At 41.5% G+C, this 15,834-nt stretch overlaps 1 protein-coding gene across 6 annotated transcripts in view; it reads left to right on the forward strand.

Moving 5' to 3' along the window:
- Positions 1 to 15,834, forward strand: part of LOC105711902 (pannexin-1) — a 189,159-nt gene that overhangs the window by 90,523 nt on the left and 82,802 nt on the right. For 4 of the 6 annotated variants that reach the window (XM_064365421.1, XM_064365424.1, XM_064365422.1 and 1 more), the window contains exons 3-4: positions 11,121 to 11,344; positions 12,309 to 13,266. The exons of 1 other annotated variant lie outside the window; for it this stretch is intronic. In XM_064365421.1, coding sequence (XP_064221491.1) covers positions 11,121 to 11,344; positions 12,309 to 13,050 — 966 coding nt within the window. In that variant the 3' untranslated portion in view covers positions 13,051 to 13,266. Of the gene's footprint in view, positions 1 to 11,120; positions 11,345 to 12,308; positions 13,267 to 13,476; positions 13,671 to 15,834 lie in introns of those variants that run through there. One more of the 6 variants, XM_064365426.1, reaches the window with a different exon arrangement.

The raw sequence follows: 15,834 nt of genomic DNA on the forward strand, positions 1-15,834 counted from the left end.
TGACCACATATGTGCTGCCAAATCCAGAATCATACAGCTAGATTCTTTTCCTATATTTTCAGTTATCTACTACACACCAGGGTGTTTTGACTGTAGGTATCTCGTGGAAAATTTCTCATCTCAGGTTTGCCTCCCACCTCACTCCCAGCTTCCCTGAATCTGGGCCTCTTCATTTATTTCACCTGATGGTTCACCGCTCATGCCCTTGCATGAGCCACAAACCAGTATGATTCTCAGTTCTCCTCCTTTTCCATCCCCCTCTTCTGTGGGACACTGAAGTACACTTTGTCTTCCCCATGCGTTGCTTCAGATCTGTCTTCCCTTCCTGCCTCTCTGCTGCAGCGACCTCCTGCCTGGTCTCTCTCCTTCCCATGTGTTTCTTCTTCACCCCTATAGTGATTTTCTGGAATACATTTGGTCATTCCTTCTACCAGTGGTATCCCATTGTGTATGGTGTGGGAATTTGGGGCCTTCTTAATTCGGTCCCTGCTTACTCTTTGTGTGAGTTTCCTAGATCTGCTATAGTAAATTACCACAACAGAAATGTATTTTCTCCTAATTCTGGAGTCCAGAAGTCCACAATCAAGGAGTTGCCAGAATTGGCAGCTGCTGGCGGTTCTCTATGTTCCAGAAGAAAGAGGATAGTAGATGCATCACTTCAGTCTCTGCCTCTGTCATCACAGGGCTTCTTCCTGCCTGTCTCTGTGTCTTCACTTGGCCTTCTGATAAGGACACAAGTCATTGGATTAGGGCCCACCCTAACTTATCATGACCTTACCTTAACTTATTATATCTATCTATCTGCAAAGACCTATTTCCAAACTGTATCACACTCAGAGGTTCCAGGTAATCATGAATTAGGGGTGGGGGACACTATTCAACCCAGCACACCATTCCAGTCTCAGCTCTGTCTACTTCCTCACTTGCAGGGCTTGCTCATTTACCTTGGTGCTCTGGATGAGTGAGAATTCACCAGACAGACAAGGAGGAAAGGATTCCAAGCAGAGGAAAGAGGATTCCAAAGGGCCACAGAGGCGACATTATTGCTGAGCCATAACATAAGGCTTTGTTTTATTCAATTGCCTCACTGTACTTTAAGACATAGTTCAGGTGTTACCTCTTTGATGAAGCGTCCCTGACCACTTCTCCAGGGGCTTTTCTGTTTCCTCAGTACTTAGTACCTACATGGTTTGTTGATTTAATTACTAGCTTGTGTTCCCACCTGTCCTGTATGATCTGGAGCAGACTCTGTGCCTGGTCTGTGGGGACCATGCATCCAATCCACCACGTGGCACATAGCAGGTGCCCAGGAAATGTTTTTGAGTGAATTTACTATCTGCATTTAACCCCATAAGATAAGGTCACATGCATTTCAGGAGAGGAGTTTTCGAGTGCAAATTGGATGGTTCTTTGCCTTCGATGAGGTAGAGAGGATCTGAGTATGGAGGGAAGTTGTAATGGCTCACCCTCTGCCTTCCTTCCATCTGGAGGTTCCTGTTGTTCTAACTATAACATACCCTTCCAGAAATAGCACACATTTTTAAGGAAGACAGACTGAAAATTGTAGTTCGACAGCTGCTTGGTTCCACAGTGATTTGAGACGTTTCCCTATTCTTGGAAGAGCTCAGTACTCACTTGAACATCATGCAGAATAGTGCCATGGTGGCTTCAAGAGAGGCTGAGCATCCCAGGCCTAATGGGGAGTTGGCACAGCTTATGCACAAAGCTATTTCCATCTGCAGATGCCCTCTCAGAGCACTGCAGCCTTTCTGTATTTCTTATTTGGTCAAAAGAAGTTCAAAGACTAATTTTATGCTTTTAAGAGATTCTTATTTCCTGTTTTACTACATTTTTATAGAATCACTGAACATTGCCTTTTTATTTTTGATGGGAAAAAATAAAAAGAGGTTTAAGTGTGGAGAAAACCAAGAGGTGGGGCATTAAATGATGTTCCTGTAATGGTGATCAAGGTACAAGGATATTTTAGGGAAATTTACACCCAATATATAATTTGTTTTTCTAATTACAATAAGTTGAACAACTATTCATTGGCACAAATTATTGTACCACGTGGCCATGTTAAAAAAAGAAATGCCACAGACTGTAAATGGTCACTTTTTAATTTAACAGAACAATTTGAGGAGGCAATGTCATTATTCAAATAGCTATGAAACAAAAGTGACTTATAAAAATATTTCACAAGCCCAAATTAGAAAAAAATTTCTCCCTGTGGTTCCTAGATAGAATGCCTGACTTTCATGGTTATGGAAGCAGCAGAAACTCTGTGCCATGCAGTTATGTTTTTAAACTAATGGGCACCCTTCTGATTGGGCAAGAATTAAATGAACATTCCTTCTCCCCACAACCAGCTATGAATAATTCAGCTAATCACAGCCTGCTGTGTGTGTATCATTGTGTAGCAGTCCTTTGCAAATGGAGTTAATAATTTTGAAACACCTCACCCCGTGCCAGAATGCAGAAGTAAAGCAGCCGTCTGGGTAAGAGGGCTTTGCAAAGTTTCGGGGCCATTTGTGCTTATTCTCTCCTTCCTCTGGGGCAGATATTCCTTATGTGGGTCTGTGATAGTGACAGGAGATCTGCAAACTAGGATAGGAAAATATATGACGGCTTCATTTTTTTACTTACTTCCAACTAGAATTTAGCATTAAAAAAGATTTTATGTGGGCAACAATCCATAGTGCTAATAGCAGTACCTAGGAGTTTGTCACCCACAGCAGTCACAGGTATCCTAGAATATTGTTTACTCTTCACTACTTCAGAGTTTCAATAGCTGTTAGATTATCTGCTAGATCCTATTTTAAGTATGAATAATGAAGATGCAAAATATTAATATTTTGATAACTTTATATCAATGTAATCTATTTCCTTTGTGAACCTGTATGTATTATTTTGTGCATTTAAAAATATTCTGCATGAAAAACAAGATTGAAGAACTGTCACAAAACCCAAGGAGTCTAGGGAGACATGGCAAATCAATGCATTGGGTACCCTGGATTGGATCTTGGAACAGGAAGAGGACAGTCGTGGAAAAACGTGTGAGATCCAAATAAAAGAAGTGTGAAGTTTAGTTTATGATAATGGCTAATCTTGGTTTCTTAGTCTTGAGAAGTGTTATCACGGACATATGAATCATCAGCAATGGGGGAAGCTGAGTGAGAGGCTTATGGGAATGCGCTGTACATCTGAAATTACAGTGAGGGCCATATTGTGGGGTCTGCCGTCCACTCCCAGAAACGTTTGGGAGCATGGTTCCATGTCTACTTTAAGGCCATCATGGCCTCTTCCATTACAACTCTGAGAAATGGTGCAGATAGATCCATCCAAAAGTAAGGAGAAGTTTTCCAGAGAAGTAAAGTAATTGAGAGTGTGTTAGATTGGGAAAAGCATGGCTCTGGAATCAAAGAGGTCAGCATTATAGTCTGACTCTCACTTACCAGCTTTGTGATCTGGGACCAGATTCTCCTTTGCAGAAAGGAGCCATCTATAGAATCCCTGCCATGGTCGCTGTGAGGACTGAACATAGTGTGTCCACGTAGCTAACCATTTGCTGGTTACCTGGAGTGTTTGAGTGTCTTCTATGCCAGGCCCTTTGCTAAGCATTTTCCATCAGTTATCTCTTTTAATCTTCATGACACCTCTATTCCATGACCATTTCATAGATGATAGAGAAACTGAGGGTCAGAGACTCAGTGACCTCACTGCCCAAGGCCACAATGCTGAGCTTCAATTCAGCTCTGTGCTGACTGCAGTTTACTCTCTTCCTAAGTCTTCTGCTGAGGCTAAGCCACCTCTCACCACCTGGTGGTCCCGGTTACTGCCATGCTCCTCAACTTCTCTGACATTCAAGTCCCCTCCTGTTTTTGGTGTGTGTCTGTACCCTGATCCAGACGCTCTCCTCTTGATTTCCTTGCCTGTTGTGGATGGCCTCTGTGGGCCACAGTTTATCCAACTATAAAATGAGGGCATTGGACTGCCTTCAAAGTCTGTTCCACATTCATTCTGTGATTCAGCTGCTTATTTCAGCTGTCTGTCTTATTCAGATGATTACTGAATCACTGAAGTCAAAGCTTTTCTAATTTGTTTTGGGGGAAGTTCTTATATATTTCTTTGGCTTTTCCCCAGATTCCAAAGGAGGGCAGAAATGGAGCTGTGTTCCTTAGTTGCTTTAAAACCACAAAAATTAACAACAAAAACCCAGCAAAAGCCTTTGTGATAGTTATGGGTTTCTTAATTGGGATTTTGTTCGCAGATTACTCTAAAGGAATGGGAGTAATTTTATTTTTTTCTTTTCCTTCTGTGATTAGAAAGTACACACCATGTGCCACCATACAGTTGCCAGTTACTTCAAATTAATACCAATGGAAGAAAAAAAAAAGGTAGTTACCAGTGTCAGATATTACCTGGATAGATGAATTTAGCCATAAGAAGTAGTTATGAGGTAATGAGCCCAATTTCCACAGTGTGCATTTGTCTCAACATGTAAAAAAATGAGAGCATCGGGGAGAGAGAAAAAAGATGGCCGGTTAGGAGCAGCTCAGGATTGCCGGTCTGAGTGAAAGCGCAGAGGGTGAGTGGACGCCGCATTTCCAGACTGATTTTTACTACCCACAGACCAGGAGATTCCCAGGCGGAGGAGCCCCACGGGTCGCCAGGGCATCTGATTTGGCCGGCACAGCTGTTTTGCCTGCGCCTCGGCACAGTGGTTCCCAGTGCAGAGTAAACGAGACTGTGTCCCCTCTTAGCCAGCAAGGGGAGCTGAAACAGGGAACCAGGCCAGGAGATTCCCGGGCAAAAAAGCGCCATGAATCTCAGAGCCGCGGTTTCAGCCAGCGCAGTGGGTCACCGCACGGGAAATCACACAGATCCCGGCGCCTATTCAACAGGTGACCAGGTCACCGGGTAGAGAGCCAACTGTTCAATGAAAAAACAAAAGGCTCTGAGGCAGGGAGCCAGGTGATCAGGCCCGGCTGGTCCCACCCCCACAAAAACAAAAACAAAAAAACAGCAATTGGAAACGCTCTGGGTTGAGACTTTCACAGCAAGCACAGCTGAACCCGGGACGGTCCAGCTCTGGAGGGGAGGGGCGTCCACCATTACGGAGGCATTCTACCACTAAACAGACAGTCCGCCATTCCTGAGGCAGCCTGCAGTTGCCGAGGCAACCCGCCATTACCGTTCCTGAGGCAGTTCTAACTATACCCATATAAACAGGACTGCAGGGAAGTTACAGGGCAGCTGGGCAGAGCCCACAGCAGCTCAGCGAAGCCTCTGCAGGCTGAGAGTGACTAGGCTGCCTCCTTGTGGGCAGGGCAGCCCTAAAGAAAAGAAAAAAACAGGCAGCAGCACAGTGGAAACTCATAAAGCCCTAACTCCCTGGGACAGAACACCTGGGGGGGGGCGAAAAAAGGGGTGTATGAGTTCTGCTGCTGCAGACTTAAACTTACCTGCCGAATAGCTCTGAATGAACAACGGGGCTCACGGCTCAGCACTTGAGCTACTATAAAGAACAGACTGTTTCCTTAAGCAGCTCCCTGACTCTCATATATCCAAAGAGTCACCTCATAAAGGAGAGCTCAGACTGACATTTGGCAGGTATCCTTCAGGGAGAAAACAGAAGAAACTGATAGCAACCTTTACTGTTCGGCAGCTGCTGCAAGTGATCCCCAGGCAAGCAGGGCCTAGAGTGGACCTCAGCAGTCCTACAGCAGAGAGGCCAGACAGTTAAAAGAAAAACTAAGAAACAGAAATAACTTCATCAACAACAAACAGGACGCCCACTCAGAGACCCAATCAGAAAGTCAACAGCTACAAAGTCGACAGGTGGATAAATCCACAAAGATGGGAAGAAACCAGTGCAAAAAGGATGATAAGACCCAAAACCAGAACACCTCTCCTTCTACGAGGGATCACAACTCCTCACCAGCAAGGGAACAAGACTGGATGGAGAATGAGTGTGATGAAATGACAGAATCAGCCTTCAGAAAGTGGGTAATAAGAAACTTCCGTGAGCTAAAAGAACATGTTGTAACTCAATGCAAAGAAACTAAGAACCTTGAAAAAAGATTTGGTGAAATGCTAACGATAATGGACAACTTAGAGAGGAATATGAATGAATTGATGGAGCTGAAAAACACAACACGAGAACTTCACGAAGCATGCACAAGTTTCAACAGCCGAATTGACCAAGCAGAAGAAAGGATATCAGAGATCGAAGATCAACTTAATGAAATAAAATGAGAAGGCAAGATTAGAGAAAGCAGGGTAAAAAGGAATGAACAAAGTCAACAAGAAATATGGGACTATATGAAAAGACCTAATCTACGTTTGACAGGTGTACCTGAATGTGACGAAGAGAATGAATCCAAGCTGGAAAATACTCTTCAGGATATTATCCAGGAAAACTTCCCCAACCTAGCAAGGCAGGCCAATATTCTAGTCCAGGAAATACAGAGAACACCACAAAGATATTCCTCAAAAAGAGCAACCCCAAGGCACAAAATCGTCAAGATTCACCAGGGTTGAGATGAAGGAGAAAATGCTAAGGGCAGCAAGAGAGAAAGGTCGGGTTACCCATAAAGGGAAGCCCATCAGACTCACAGCAGATCTCTCAGCAGAAACCCTACAGGCCAGAAGAGAGTGGGGGCCGATATTCAACATCCTTAAAGAAAAGAACTTTCAACCCAGAATTTCATATCCAGCCAAACTAAGATTCATAGGTGAAGGAAAAATAAAATCCTTTGTGAACAAACAAGTAATCAGAGATTTCATCCCCACCAGACCTGCTTTACAAGAGCTCCTGAAAGAGGCACTACACATAGAAAAGAACAGCCAGTACCAATCACTCCAAAAACATACCAAATGGTAAAGAGCATCAACAGAATGAAGAATCTACATCAACCAACGTGCAAAACAGCCTATTAGCATCAAAATGGCAGGATCAAATTCACACATAATAATATTGACCCTAAACGTAAATAGACTAAATGCCCCAATCAAAAGACACAGACTGGCAAATTGGACAAAAAGCCAAAACCCATCAGTGTGCTGTATCCAGGAAACCCATCTCACATGCAAGGATACACAAAGGCTCAAAATAAAGGGATGGAGGAAGATTTACCAAGCAAATGGAGAGAAAAAAAAGGCAGGAGTTGCAATTCTCATCTCTGATAAAATAGACTTTAAAGCAACAAATGTCAAAAGAGTCAAAGAAGGACATTACATAATGGTAAAAGGATCAACGCAACAAGAAGAGCTAACGATCCTAAATATATATGCACCCAATACAGGAGCACCCAGACACATAAGGCAAGTTCTTAATGACTTACAAAGAGACTTAGACTCCCACACAATAATAGTGGGAGACTTCAACACACCATTGTCAATATTAGACAGATCAACGAGACAGAAAATTAATAATCATATCCAGGACTTGAACTCAGACCTGGACTAAGACAACCTAATAGACATTTACAAAACTCTCCACCCCAAATCCACAGAATATACATTCTTCTCAGCACCACATCACACCTACTCTAAAATTGACCACATAATTGGAAGTAAATCACTCCTCAGCAAATGCAAAAGAATGGAAACCATAACAAACAGTCTCTCAGACCACAGTGCAATCAAGTTAGAACTCAGAATTCAGAAACCAACCCAGAACCACACAGCTTTCATGGAAACTGAACAACTTTCTCTTGAATGTTGACTGGATAAACAATGAAATGAAGGCAGAAATAAAGATGTTCTTTGAAACCAACGAGAACGAAGACACCACATACCAGAATCTCTGGGACACGTTTAAAGCAGTTTCTAGAGGAAAATATATAGCAATAAGTGCCCACATGAGACGCAAGGAGAGATCTAAACTTGACACCCTATCATCAAAATTGAAAGAGCTAGAGGATCAAGATTAAAAAAACTCAAAACCTAGCAGAAGACAAGAAATAACTAAGATCAAAGCAGCATTGAAGGAGATAGAGACACGAAAAACCCTTCAAAAAATCAATAAATCCAGGAGCTGGTTTTTTGAAAAGATCAACAAAATAGACAGACCACTAGCCAGATTAATAAAAAAGAAAAGAGAGAATAACCAAATAGATGCAATAAAAAACGATAAAGGGGATATCACCACAGATTCCACAGAAATTTAAACCGTCATCAGAGATTATTACAAACAACTGTATGCACAAAAACTAGAAAATCTGGAAGAAATGGATAAATTCCTGGACAGTTGCCTCCTCCCAAGTCTAAACCAGGAAGAAGTCAAAACCCTGAATAGACCAATAACAAGGGCTGAAGTTGAGGCAGCAATTAAGAGCCTACCACCCAAAAAAAGCCCAGGTCCTGATGGGTTCACAGCCGAATTCTATCAGACATACAAAGAGGAACTGGTACCATTCCTTCTGAAACTATTCCAAATAATCCAAAAAGAGGGAATCCTTCCCTAATCATTTTATGAGACCAACATCATCCTGATACCAAAACCCAGCAGAGACGCAACAAGAAAAGAAAACTACAGGCCAATATCCATGATGATCATAGATGCAAAAATCTTCAATAAAATGCTGGCAAGCTGATTGCAACAGCACATCAAAAAGCTTATCCACCATGATCAAGTAGGATTCATCCCGGGGATGCAAGGCTGGTTCAACATACACAAGTCTATAAATGTAATTCACCACATAAACAGAACCAAAGACAAAAACCACATGATTATCTCAATTGATGCAGAGAAGGCCTTTGACAAAATTCAACAGCCCTTTATGCTAAAAACCCTCAATAAACTAGGTATTGACGGAACGTATCTCAAAATAATAAAAGCTATTTACTACAAACCAACAGCCAATATCATACTGCATGGGCAAAAACTGGAAGCATTCCCTTTGAAATCTGGCACTAGACAAGGATGCCCTCTCTCACCACTCCTATTCAATATAGAACAGGAAGTTCTAGCCAGAGCAATCAGGCAAGAAAAAGAAATAAAGGGTATTCAGTTAGGGAAAGAGGAAGTCAAATTGTCTCTATTTGCAGACGACATGATTGTATATCTAGAAGACCCCCATCATCTCAGCCGAAAATCTCCTGAAACTGATAAGCAACTTCAGCAAAGTCTCAGGATACAAAATCAATGTGCAAAAGTCACAAGCATTCCTCTACACCAATAACAGACTTAAAGAGAGTCAAATCAAGAATGAACTGCCATTCACAATTGCTACAAAGAGAATAAAATACCTAGGAATACAACTAACAAGGAACGTAAAGGACCTCTTCAAGGAGAACTACAAACCACTGTTGAATGAAATAAGAGAGGATACAAACAGATGGAGAAACATTCCATGTTCATGGTTAGGAAGAATCAATATTGTGAAAATGGCCATACTGCCCAAAGTAATTTACAAATTCAACACTATCCCCATCAAGCTACCAATGACCTTCTTCACAGAACTGGAAAAAACCACCTTAAACTTCATATGGAACCAAAAGGGAGCCCACATAGCCAAGTCAATTCTAAGCAAAAAGAACAAAGCGGGAGGCATCACACTACCACACATCAAACTATACTACAAGGCAACAGTAATGAAAACAGCATGGTACTGGTACCAAAACAGAGATATAGACCAATGGAACAGAACAGAGGCCTCGGAGGCAACACAACATATCTACAACCATCTGATCTTTGACAAACCTGACAAAAACAAGCAATGGGGAAAGGATTTGCTGTTTAATAAGTGGTGTTGGGAAAACTGGCCAGCCATATGCAGAAAGCAGAAACTGGACCCCTTCCTGACACCTTACACTAAAATTGACTCCAGATGGATTAAAGACTTAAACATAAGACCTAACACCATAAAAACCCTAGAAGAAAACCTAGGCAAAACCTTTCAGGACATAGGTGTAGGCAAGGACTTCATGACCAAAGCACTAAAAGCATTGGCAACAAAAGCCAACACAGACAAATGGGACCTAATCAAACTCCACAGCTTCTGCATGGCAAAAGAAACAGTCATTAAAGTGAATCAGCAACCAACAGAATGGGAAAAAGTTTTTGCAGGTTACCCATCTGACAAAGGTCTGATATCCAGAATTTACAACGAACTAAAACAGATTTACAAGAAAAAAACAAGCCCATTCAAAAGTGGGCGAAGGATATGAACAGATACTTTACAAAAGAAGACATAAATGAGGCCAACAAACGTGAAAAAACGCTCATCATCACTGGTCATTAGAGAAATGCAAATCAAAATTACATTGAGATACCATCTCACGCCAGTTAGAATGGTGATCATTAAAAAATCTGGAGACAACAGATGCTGGAGAGGATGTGGAGAAGGAGGAACACTTTTACACTGTTGGTGGGAGTGTAAATTAGTTCAACCATTGTGGAAGACAGTGTGGCGACTCCTCAAGGACCTAGAAATAGAAATTCCATTTGACCCAGCAATCCCATTACTGGATATATATCCAAAGGATTATAAATCGGTCTACTATAAGGACACATGCACACAAATGTTCATTGCAGCATAGTTTACAATAGCAAAGACCTGGAACCAACCCAAATGCCCATCGATGATAGACTGGACAGGGAAAATGTGGCACATATACACCATGGAATATTATGCAGCCATCAAAAACGATGAGTTCCCATCCTATGTAGGGACATGGATGAACCTGGAAACCATCATTCTCAGCAAACTGACACAAGAACACAAAATCAAACACCGCATGTTCTCACTCATAGACGGGTGTTGAACAATGGGAACACACGGACACAGGGAGGGGAGCACTATACACTGGGGTCTGTTGGGGGGGAGTTGGGGGGAAAGTGGGGGGTGGGGAGTTGGGGAGAGATAGCATGGGGAGAAATGCCACATATAGGTGAAGGGGAGGAAGGCAGCAAATCACACTGCCACATATGCACCTATGCAACAATCTTGCATGTTTTTCACGTGTACCCCGAAATGTAAAATGCAATTAAAAAAAACAGTAAAAAAAAAAAAACCAAAAATAAAAAAAATGAGATCATCATTTGGCACCATTAGGTTACTGCATGGGGCATCTGTTAAACCTATGATTTGTTCTCTTTTTTTTTTTTTCAGTTTTTCCCCTATATTCTGCTGCTCGTTGCAATCCTCCTATACCTGCCCCCACTGTTCTGGCGTTTTGCAGCTGCTCCTCACATTTGCTCAGACTTAAAGTTTATCATGGAAGAACTTGACAAAGTTTACAACCGTGCAATTAAGACTGCAAAGAGTGTGTATGACCTTGACTTGAGAGACGGAGCCTGCTCAGTTCCAGTTGTTAACGAGAACTTAGGGCCAAGGTAACTTAGCCACAGCAGGCAGCTCATCGGGTTTTGTGGGATAAATTCTCTGTCCTTCTACTGCCAGCCTGGGCCCAGAGTTCTCACTGCTAGGAGGCGGGGCAGGAGTGGAGGCAGGGGGACGTCATGCACCTAGTGACAGCCTGTAGGCTCCAGGCATGTCCACTCTTCCCAAATCTCACCCCCACCCATTTGTCCTTCTGTCAAGACTCCTTCCCTTGATGAGTAAAACGTTACCATCTCATTTTAAAAACGCAGTTCTTGTAGGGGTAATAGATTGAGATACTACATGAAGCTTGCTTGCTTTAATTTATTTAACTCCTAAATGGAGATGCACAGAGAATTTCAAGGTAGATGAATCGTGCCTTGCCTTTTCACATTCTTTGGTTCTTGTTATTGAATAATTGGAATAATAATATTAAGAGCCATCATTTTTGAGTATTTCATATATCCCACACACTGTATTGAGTTAAGTACATTATCTCCTTCAGTCCTCAGATCAACATTACTAAGTAAGTGCACTTGTTAACCTCCCGTCCCCTGTTATTCTGGATAAAAACACTCTCCTGTAGCTGTAAGTGGGAGTGCTGGGACCTGAATCATGCCCCTTTGTCCCCATAGTTTGTACCCATACCCCCTGAACTGTCCTCACCCCTCCTTGTAAGAGGCAATGTTTACACATATTTAGCATTTACCAGGTACCAGGCATCATTCTAAAAATTTCCAAATATTAACTCATTTAACTAACTAGGCCTTTTTTTAAATATTAAGGGAAAAAGTCTTATTATTCCTTTTCTTCCTCCCCTTTGAAACTGATTTTATTCTCTACTACTCTACCAAAGTTGTAGGTAGAGAAGTATGGGTGTTTGTTTGAAATCTTTAGTGTAACATTGTCTAATGTGTTTCTGCCTTTAATATTTGATGGTCTTGGTGAGTGTTTATTTTTGTTTCCTTTATTTTTTAGTTCGTGGGAGATATCTGAAAGCAACTTCAAGTACCCAATTGTGGAGCAGTACTTGAAGACAAAGAAAAATTCGAATAATTTAATCATCAAGTATATTAGCTGCCGGCTGCTGACACTCACCATTATACTCTTAGCGTGTATCTACCTGGGATATTACTTCAGCCTCTCCTCACTCTCAGATGAGTTTGTCTGCAGCATCAAATCAGGGATCCTGAGAAATGACAGCACTGTGCCTGATCAATTTCAGTGCAAACTCATAGCCGTGGGCATCTTCCAGTTGCTCAGTTTCATTAACCTTGTGGTTTACGTCCTGCTGGCTCCTGTGGTTGTGTACACGCTGTTTGTTCCATTCCGACAAAAGACAGATGTTCTCAAAGTATACGAGATCCTGCCTACTTTTGATGTTCTGCATTTCAAATCTGAAGGGTACAACGATTTGAGCCTCTACAGTCTCTTCTTGGAGGAAAATATAAGTGAGGTCAAGTCATACAAGTGTCTTAAGGTACTGGAGAATATTAAGAGCAGTGGTCAGGGGATTGACCCAATGCTACTCCTGACAAACCTTGGCATGATCAAGATGGATGCTCTTGATGGCAAAACTCCCATGTCTGCAGAGACGAAGAGAGAGGAGCAGGGGAACCAGACAGCAGAGCTCAGAGGTAGGGTTTGCTCTTGGCAGAAGCTGCAGGAGCCCACCAAGAGCCTTTGCAGCAGCCTTATGGGAATATTGACAGTCATTTAAGCCATCATTTAAGCCATCTCCAGGCATTAAAAACCTTACTACCGAGGGGGGACCCCTCATTATTAGGAGAGAGAGGAAAAGAATTGGAGCTGCTCCACATTTCCAAAGAAGGACAACTTCTGTGCTTTTTCTGGTGTTTCTTTTTTGCTCAGCTCTCTTCCTTGTCTTTCTTGCACATTTTTGTCTTATCTTACTGGCTTTCCTCCTGTATTTCTGACCCCCTTCTCTGTTACTCTTTGACTTTCTCTTTCAAAGGGTACTCAACGTTTGTGGATTTATTTTCTTGTCCTAACTTCACTGTGCTCTGAAGTTAGGCTAAGAAGCAAAACATGGTATCGATTGTGAGAGAAATTAGAAGAAAAGTTGATTAGTATTGATAATTCCTGTTATATTTCTGTTATAAATATTTCTTTTCAATTTTCACAGATATGAACATAGACAGTAACACTAAAGCAAATAATGGAGAGAAGAATGCCCGACAGAGACTTCTGGATTCTTCTTGCTGATGATTATTTTACTTGAACTGTAAATCTGTGACTTCTGTGACATGGGATTTAATTTGGCAAAAGCATCCCTGTTGGTTTCACAGCAGGTTTGTAATAAATGGTTCTTGGTGGAGATATTGAGCATGTCTTAGTCCCAAATGGAAATGGTAGTCAACAAAAAGCTACGGAAGAATGGTTTATGAACTTCCCATAGGAAGCACCTCAGAGATTAGTAAACTGCAGCAAGTAACTGTGTAAATCCTCATCAAATGGAAAGCAGAAAGACAAGAACAATTAGTCAAGGCCAGTAGCCCTGTTAGAGCCTTGGAGCAATACCTTTCTGTACCTGTGGTGAGACACGACCTAGAGCTACTGGAAAACAAGCACTTTAGGAGATTTGTTTTGTTTTCATGGAATAATAATATGTTTGGATATAATTTAACATGAGTTTCATATGTGCCCTTAAGGATTGTCAGACCAGAAAAGCATTCACTGGCTAACTAATGACCCATAGGTCAACCTGTGTCCTACGTTAGGTGTAAGTCCGGTGCCTTGGCGCAGACTCGAGCTCTCTTTACAGTGTTAATTATCAGCCTTGGCTGATGGAAGTCCCAAACCGCTATTTGTCGCACTGTGCCTTGAAGGGCAGCAGGTCCAAGTGCTGCTCTCTCTGAAAACCGAGTTAACAAGATGAAATCTAAAGGATATTCACAGTGACTTCAATTCAGGAAAGAATGCTTCCAAAAGAGCCCAGTGGGGATATCTGACACCACAGAAGATATTAATTCAGTCACTTTCAACGAGTTTGTCTACAGGATGTTTCTGTTATCAAAGGCATTTGAAACAGGCTTTTACTTAATAATGGAACACAGCACTGTTTAAAGTGAAGAACACTTTGCCTAAATGTGATCAGGGCATGTAAGTGACATTAGCATGCTCCGTATGGTGTGCTTGGAGCCAGAAAAACTTAGCAGTTTCTTTATATTTAAGCACAGCTTTAAATTCATTTTAGTTTATACAGTGTCGGAATTGAGACCATTTGGGAACAAAAGTCTAGCACTGGTAGAGAATTATAGCATAAAGATTACAAATGGTTAGATATGACAAATGCAGGCTTATTTCCTAAACATGTAAAGCTGATTCAGAACATGTTAAAAACTGTTCCCAATTCCACTATGTAAATAGATCCTATGTTCACATTTCACACACACAGAAAAAATCTGTAACATCTGTGAACCTTCCAAGTTTTTTCTTAGAATGTTAGCACATTGCATCAGTTGAGTAATCCTCAGGAACCTCCAAGTTTACTTTTGGCTCTTACGGACAGTTGTTTACATAATCTAATTACTGTTTTCTGAAGAACAGAAGTTATATAAGCTGCTGTCTGCCTTTCAGAATATTCAGAAAAGCAGATTTTATTTGTGCTTCTATGATGATAGTTTCTGAAATGGAAAGCTAATGATACATATCAAAGTAGCAACCAGTGCTTTATTCTGTTACATGATATTTATTACTGTTGAATTATACTGTGACTTAGCAGTAACCTAAGTAATTGAATTTGCCAAATTATTATATTGCCATATCTGAGATATTTCCAGCACAAGTTTTTACACTGGTTTCTTTTGAAAATTTAAAAAGATTTTTGAGATATATTTTTCTAGAATATAATTTTTTTTCCAGAGAGCTTCATCTTTTTTGTAGACTATCCTTAATTTGTATTTTGAAATGGTAAAAATTGATATTTTAGGAGACCAGGCAGTCTCCAAGTCCTACCATGTGAAATCTTTTAATTAAGAGTTTGTGTAATTGGGGTCCTTGGCCTCTCTTTGAGTACATTTTCCCATTCCGACTCTCTGAGCTCCAGTAGGGTCTGTGATGTCCCAGGCACCAGTACCAGGTTGGATGTACAGATATGCATAGGCAAGTCTCGTCCTTGAGGACATCAGTAAAAGGCACCAGAGACATGAGCTGGTGCCTAAGAGGAGAAAGTATAGCCACATTAAAGGCTATGCCAGAAAACGCCTAGCAAATGCTCTGTATTCTTGGGAGAGGCTGCATTATTTTTTCTGTCCCACAGTTTAACTGCTAGTTTTGAGAATATAGTTGTCATTTTTCTCAGAGGCAGATGACCATCTTAAGGTTCTTTAGCTGCAAATCCTCTAGGTTGAATTTTGCGCAAAACAGTCACAGTGATTTTGAATAGTAAGGGTTCCAGTTGCCCTTTGAACCTTCCCTCTCAGGGATGAGAGAACAAGCCTGTGGAGGATATGCAGCTACTGGTGAGTAACTGTCAGGGCCC

The sequence above is a fragment of the Aotus nancymaae genome, unplaced genomic scaffold, assembly GCF_030222135.1.
Source record: "Aotus nancymaae isolate 86718 unplaced genomic scaffold, 86718_ANA_hifiasm-v0.15.2.pri h1tg000059l, whole genome shotgun sequence".
NCBI classification, from domain to species: domain Eukaryota; kingdom Metazoa; phylum Chordata; class Mammalia; order Primates; family Aotidae; genus Aotus; species Aotus nancymaae.